Raw genomic sequence first — 7,997 nt, 5'->3', positions numbered from 1 at the left:
TGCATGTATAACCTTTACTGTATTGCTTTCTGTACAGAACAGAATACCTGGAAAAACGATATTTATAAAAACTGATTAATTACATTTTACAGCCAGATTCTTTATTTTTTTCAAATAAAAACATCAAATGGGTTTATTGTTAAAGTGTCCAGTGAAGTGGAATACGTTTCACATAGTACATTGTTATTTATAATCATTTTTCGAAAAGAACATTTTAAGCCATTCTGCATGCAACAAAAGTCAAGAGATACACTCATTCACACACTACATTCACTCAAATGAAACACTAAATCCTCCAATCAAGACATTATGTTACCATGACAATCAATTTTATTAAATTATTAATGACTGGCTACCCTTTTTGTATAATAAATACTAAACATACCTTTTTAGGCTTTGGCACTCTCGGTGAAGAACAGCTCTGGTTGTGAACTAGCACAACACACCTTGATTCGAACACAATCAACACATTGCACACACACACACACACACACACACACACACATACATACATACATACATACACACACACACACACACACACATACATACACACAGTACATTTCAATTAAAAAACATTATACTCTAAAGTCACGTGAAATAGCTGTCAACATTGTGAAGATAACTTTTTAATTAGTCTACTGATCAACACAGAAAAGAGAAATAAGAAGCTGTTTTTAATTAACCTATGCAAATTAAATTATGTTTTATGTTGACAGTTTGTATTATTCAAAGAAGCATACAGAGACTGAATAATTAAATAACTTAGTGTATAAGTTGAGTGTGTTTTGACCGTTGAAATGTTATGTTATGTTATTACCATGGTTACATTTAACAAACTTGGCTTTGTCTTCACATAAAAATAAGAATCCATTTCTCATACAAGACGCTCTACAAGGAGTCTCCAATCCACAATAATAATAGCCGACATCTCAAAAATGAAAGGTATTTACCAATTTCTCCAGTGGTGACTATCCTGTCATCTTGAAATATTAACAACGGAGCAATAGTGATTCCTGTAGCCGTACATTGCCTGCTGATAAACTGCAACAAATGTGGAGATTAGAGGCAGAAAGCGGTCCCCTTTTCTTTTGATTATGAAACATGCCACCACGCACTACATGCTCTGAGAGAAAAGCATTACATGGCTGCCCATTAGTCCTGTCTTCCCCACTGAAGCTTTCAAACAAATGAATATCTTGGGCCAGGAAACGGCAGGTCTTGTGGAACAATCTCTCTTGTTGTTCTCCCTCCTGCATGGACCACAATAATAAGCTTGCATTGTACTGTATTTACTATGTGTTTCTTCACTTTCTGGAAACACGGCAGTACTCACATTGATGCAAAGCTTTGTTGAACCAAGGCAGTCTTTGTTTGCTGTGGCGAGGATACGGATGTTTTATTTCTAAAGATGTGCCTCAGTAAAGCCGAGGTCACCTTACGGAGAAACAATCTACAGTCCTTGTGGAGTGGATTGCTGCATCAGTTACAGATGAATAATTATGAGCCTTTCTCATTTCAGATCTTACTGAGGCAACAGTGTGCATCATTGTTATTTCCTGATGCTAATGGAAGTGGCAATCTCCAGACATCAGTGAATGTTATAGACCTCGTGTTAAGGAGAGCAATCGTTCTTTACAGAGTTGTGGAGTGTCAGATAGTTGTATTAGTTGTTTAAACACAAACATGTTTATTTTATTTTGTGTTGCTGGAGGCAGGATTGCTCTTTTCATTTAGTCTCGGTTTACCTGAGCTCTCTGTAGCGTCTTTAAACACTCAATGTTCTACCAATTTGAAATGTTGATGTTGGAAAAATAATGATAGCAACAGTACACTGTAAGCCCCAATAAGTAAACTTAACTCAAAAAAATTAGGGCAACTGATTGCCTCAAGTATTTTAAGTTAATCAACTCAAAACTTACAATTTTCAAGAACTTAAATAATTGGATTAAATGCTACATGTACCTATTGATTACAGTAAAATTAAAATGGCTTATTAAGTCAACTCAAATATGTTCAGGTACTGTGACTTAAACATTTGAATTCACCTCTACTAATGGATTAAGTTACCAGAACTTAAAGACATAAGTACTCAAAGTCTTTTTTTTTTGGGTTAACAGAACTCAATATTTATTATTTCAACCAAACCAAACACATTGACTTAGTCAACTCAAAATCACATAACTTAAAACTATTGACACAACTGATTGCCTCAATTGAATCGAGTGCGACTAACTTGAACAGCTTTACTACATTTCTTATTTTCTAGCCTATTTAACATGCTGTCCTGTTAACATTTACAAGACAGTAAAATAAGTAGTCATAAAAAAAAATAAAAAAATGCAAAGGCAATTGTACTTTTGGCACATTTTGGTTAAAACCTGAATAGAGCAACAACTTTGATAAAATCACAATGACAGTCTGAACCCTTTAACTGTAAAACTCTAAAATGTAAATGAATTACATTAACAAGTATCAAATCTTCATCTGGATGAGTTAAAGTGCAACAACAACAACAACAACAACAACAACAACAACAACAAACAAACATGATTAATGCCGGTTAATCAGAAATATTTGGTATTATTAAAGTACAAACAGTCATCCCTCAAAATCAAAGATACTTTGATGTGAACAATGGTAAACAGTACACATTTGACATTAATACAACATGTACAAGTAAAAGGGAACATTGAGCAGCTTGACCACCTGGCTGAAAACCTGCAGCAACTGGTACAGCAACTTTCTTAAGACATTTTTATTTCAGAAGGAAATCACTTTGAAGTAGAGGCAAAATGCCTTAAAATGCCCCACTCCACACCTGTTTTTCAGATGCATTTCTACAGATGCATCAGCAAGTCATTCTTGAGGGTCTGCAACTTGGGCGACAATTTACCATCTTCCAGACCAAGTAAAACCTTCTGAGTGAACTCGAAAGTGTTTGTCAGTCCTTTGGGATAGCTGAGGTGTAGTGCATACATTAGTCCAAACATTACCAGGAATGCATCTGCAAGTCTGGGGAGGCTGACCACAATATCATTTTCGATGACAACAGAGATAGTCACAGGCTGATATTGCACTTGACTTGTGCCATTGTCACTGGTGACAGTAAGGAGGGCCACTGCAACACCTCCAAGCTCTGGTTCGGACTCTTCCTAAATGAATGAAAGAGAGATAATAATCACAAACTGGGTGTTGGTCATGCATTACATTATCATGCAACATGTTACTTGTTATACGTCAGATTCCTCCGCGTACCGCTAGCGGGAGCTGGCGTACCACCAGTGGTACACATACCACAGGTTGAGAACCACTGGTTTACATACCACAGGTTGAGAACCACTGGTTTAACCAGTTAAGCCCTGAGCCTGTTTTTCAGGTTTCAGGCTCGAAAATGCCACTAACACAACAAATGATATATCTTCACTTCTAAAAAAGGGGTAAATTAATAATTATTTTTCTCAAAGCAAGGTTACATCTGTGAGTTGGATGTAGAAGTGTCAGAATCAATATAGATGTTTTTATTTTAAAGTAAATTCAGATGGAACATAGTAAAAACATGTAAATTCTAATGTCCACCTAAAAAAAAACCTTTACTTATAGTGAAAACCACCCTTGCATGATGGGTTAGTAGACTAAAAGCTTTAGGAATCCAAACTATAACATATAATAAGTACCCTGTATCAAGATTGATGCAAAACAAGTGAAATTTGACCTTTTTAGAGAGATTTAGAAAAATAAAGTCTAAGCGGACTCACCTCTGTGTAATTTGGGAACCATCGGTTCCATTTGAACTTTTTCACTGTAAAAATCATTTTATTACTTTGAATTATCACTATAGGTATTCATTCCATCCAAATACAACTGTTGTGAAAAAAATTAAAAAATAAATAAAATAAAATAAAATAAAACATAGGCTTACTCTTACAGTGAGCCTCTGAATTAGCCCCGAGCGAAAAATGCTAACCTATTACAGCACCGAAAATCACTCCTCGCTCCCTTATTACTTATCCTAGCTGCACATCCAACACATTGTTTATGATCGCAAGGAGACACAGAATCTAACGGTGCCCACCTGAACAGCCCAACACTGAAAGATACAAACTCGCGACGTTATCAACAAAAACGTACATCAAAACAAATGGCGCTAGCGCTAATGCGCTAGGCTAACAATGACTTACCTTCCTCGTTGTCTGGTCTAAACTGGTCTTCAATGGCATTACAACGATAAAAACGATGATGTAGTTAATCCATAGATTAATATCCAATGGGGCTGTGTTCCCTTTGAAATGTTCTGATAATCTATAAGCAATAAAACTGCAATTCCGTTATCTGCTGTCCGCTCTGTGCTCCGTGCGCTCTGGGTCCTGCTGCAATACCTGCTTCTTTACGCTGTAAACAATAAATGAAGTGGGCTGCGTAATGTTGGCACGCTGGCTGGCATTCTTTATAATTTGCGCAGGACCATATCTCTGGAACCCATTGGTCGATTCGTGTGATTTACACCTTTTTCTTAACCATCAGAACCAATAGAATCGATGGGCAGTTCCCACATATACGTAAACATTACCATAGCGGACGTAATAGAGAAGCAAACGAAGCATATCTGAAAGTGCAAGCCTGGACGGCAATACTTTATACCGAGTATATTGCCATAAATATGATGATTGATTATCAGTAAAAAATTATACGTGACACAAAGACATTGGATTAACCTTGAGATGCGTTTTTATTCCGTTGAACACAACTTTTGATCACAAATCAAAAAAGGTAAGACGTAATTATTGTAATATTTTTGAAACCGGATGTTGTTTACTTTCTCTTTTCTGGCTGATAGCTCCAGGAATTCGAGGTCGGACAGTGATGACATTACATGTGTGGAATCTGTGGAGTCTCAGCTTTAAATCGTATATCTTGTTTGTGCAGTTAAGATAGTAATAAGGGCATTTCTACCGTGTGTTGTGTGTAAAAAAGCGTTAGCATTAGTTAGCATTTTTTCGCTCAATGCTAATTCAAAGGCTTGGTATTACTCGTGTTTTTTTTAGCTAACAATTGTTCTTATTGTCAGTTAGCGGAGTTTCTTACCTTTAAAAGGGTATGAAACCTTAATAGTTTCATAAATGTTAAGAAGCCCTGAGACATGTGAGAAAAAAAAAACTGTGGGAGGGGTCCACTGGGGGGACCTTCGGGCTTAACTGGTTAAGGGATTAGACTGTTTTAATTTCTAAAACAAATGGCCGGAACCAGATACTAAAGCTGCATTACATTACATTACATGACATGTTACTTGTTAGACGCTTTTTATCCAAAGCGACTTACATACTCAATACTGTGGGCAATCCCCACAGGAGCAATTTGGGGTGAAGTGTCTCAGGGACACAACGACATGCTGACTGCAGTAGGGTTTGAACCTGTGATCCGAACACCAATGCTCTATCCACTGCGCCACACGCGCCTCGCAGGTACATTTAAAAAAATTGTGATTTTCTGTGTGGCAATATCTTTTGACTGCAACTCTTGGAGATATGTTGTTCATATTTTAGTTAGAACTATGTTTTAGAGAGTTGTTTTGTCAACAGACTACACATTTAAAGGTGTAAAACAGGTGTTCTACACCAAAGAATCAGACGAGCTACCAGTGAAACCAAGTGCCAGGAGATAAAACATATCCAATAAATGTTTTACTTAACTTCAGTATCGCTTCAAACAAAAAAAAAGGTTCAGTTCATTTGTATTTGGGTGAAGGAAAACAGACCAAAACCTCTGCAAATCACACAAACTATATGGATGGATAGACAGAAACAGGATAAGTGCAAACAAATATTTGTATTTTAATGAACTATTCACTTAACATAGAGTGGTACTGTTAATTAATTAAGGAGACTCACTGTGCAGGTTCGGAAAAATCCAGAGGTGTCCTCTTGCAGATACACAGGAAGGGCATGGATAACGGTGGTACGCCTGGTGTTGATGTCGTGTAATTCCTATAACGATAAAAATACAAGCGTACAAACTGTTGACTGTGAAGTTTACTGAACAAACCTGTCAATCCAATCAGAACATATATCCACAGACAACCTGTTCACATCTTTAATGCAATCAGACAAATAGCAAAAACAAAGTGGGCTAATTGTAAAATTCAAAAGATATTTTTTAAATCTGTTTAACGTTAGATGTTCAACCTTTGAATTGTAAAATAATCTCTTTACCTGTTCATCATGGATTTTTAAAATTTCAGCCAAAGCCTCAGCTGTCTTCCCAGATTTGGACGCCTTCTGTCTAAATATGGCCATCAGTCGAGGAAGATGGCGGTCAAAAGCAGCGTAGAACGTGTTGGGCAGATTCTGGTTTGTAATCCGTTGGAACTCTGCATACACCTATTTAAAAAACAGAGCAGAAGGACAATACAGCAATGTCAATTAGTCAGTTCCAAATAAATCAAACTAGGTTAAAGTGGTATCCTCCTTACAAATGTAATAGATCCTCCAAGTTTGACCAGTCAGTTCCTTCCCTGTGGCAAGAACGAGAACTTCACCTGGACTGTTCTTTTCCTTGCATTTCATTACACCACAGGGAAGGAGCTGGAACTTTGAAGATCTATGACACTCCTATATACAGCAAATAGCCACTATAAGAGTCACAGAATGTGCCATTATCAATAAAGAAGAAAACAGGAAAAAGAGAGCTAATCCATATTACCTCAGACTCCATTTTGAGAGCAGGCCAGAGGTCCATGAGCTCGTTCACTGCCGGGCATGTCCTCACTATGGTCTGTCGCCGCAGTGCAAATGTGGTGTGCATCATCTTTTTAATGAGGGGTAGGTCCATCTCAGTCTTCTTGACTTCCTCAACAATTGTCTGCCTCAAGTGCTCAAGACTTGAGGGATCCTCTCCTTGGGGAAGGTTGAACAAATCCTATATTTAAAATGTAATGTAAGCTACTGCCTAATAACTTCTTAAACATCCATTGAGTTAATGTTAGTATGGTAAATTAATTCATGGACAACAAATGGACAAGCGTTCACTACCAAGCCTGTTAATAATCTGACATCGTTATATTCACTTTAACATTACCTTTCTCTGCTCTGCCCCGCGTGTGTGTGTGTGTGTGTGTGTGTGTGTGTGTGTGTGTGTGTGTGTGTGTGTGTGTGTGTGTGTGTGTGTGTGTGTGTGTGTGTGTGTGGCCTCGCGCTTGTTGAACCCGTATACAGAGGTTGAAACCTGGGTGAAGGAGAGTGTTAAACGTTAGCAGCGGCTCTCGTAATTCAGCAGCGAGGAAGGGAACACAAACACACACAACCCTCCGCGCCTCGTGGTTTACAGTGTGGTTTATCTCCTTCAGACTAAAGCTGAACAAATCCTATATTTAAAATGTAATGTAAGCTACTGCTTAATACATTCTTAAACATCCATTGGGGAAATGTTAGTATGGTAAATGATGAATTAATGGACAACAAATGGACAAGCGTTCACTACCGAGCTTGTTTATAACTGACAACGTTATATTCAATGTAACATTACCTGTCTCTGCTCTGCTCCGTCCCGTGTGTGTGGCCTCACGCTCGTTGAAACCGTATAAAGAGGTTGAAACCTGGGTGAAGGAGAGTGTTAAACTTTAGCAGCGGGTCTCTTAATTCAGCGGCAGCGAGGAGAGCACGGAGGGAGCACACACAATCCTCCGCACCTCGTGGTTTACAGTGGATGAAAATGTTAGCTTGCTAACTGTTAGCAAACTAGCTAGCTAGTGACCGTGTTAAATAGTGACTTTCAGTCCAATGCCTTCGGGGTTGTTCGTAGTAAATTAAGTAAATGGTTGGGTATATTATGACACACATTTGAGTATAAATTGATTAAACTAACATTGAAGGCTTTTATTAGGAAACCTACCTGTTATGTTCGTGTTTCAACGGCTGCCGTCACTACGAGCACCCACAACCACAATGCATTTGGCTGAACTTTTTGAATACATAATTAGCTTAGGGGCAATGACATTTTTC

General features: G+C 37.9%; 1 protein-coding gene across 1 annotated transcript; it reads right to left on the bottom strand.

Moving 5' to 3' along the window:
- Positions 1 to 2,251: 2,251 nt before the first annotated feature.
- LOC117549201 lies at positions 2,252 to 7,084 on the bottom strand. The gene is made up of 5 exons (XM_034220889.1): positions 7,075 to 7,084; positions 6,700 to 6,890; positions 6,210 to 6,377; positions 5,889 to 5,984; positions 2,252 to 3,155 (listed from the first exon to the last, which is right to left on the bottom strand). The coding sequence occupies exons 2-5, from the start codon at positions 6,826 to 6,828 to the stop codon at positions 2,841 to 2,843; spliced, it is 708 nt and encodes a 235-aa protein (XP_034076780.1). The 5' UTR covers positions 6,829 to 6,890; positions 7,075 to 7,084; the 3' UTR covers positions 2,252 to 2,840.
- Between the last annotated feature and the right edge of the window lie 913 nt (positions 7,085 to 7,997).

Source organism: Gymnodraco acuticeps, unplaced genomic scaffold, assembly GCF_902827175.1.
Source record: "Gymnodraco acuticeps unplaced genomic scaffold, fGymAcu1.1, whole genome shotgun sequence".
NCBI lineage: Eukaryota > Metazoa > Chordata > Actinopteri > Perciformes > Bathydraconidae > Gymnodraco > Gymnodraco acuticeps.
This window is presented reverse-complemented; position numbering and strand designations above follow the sequence as displayed.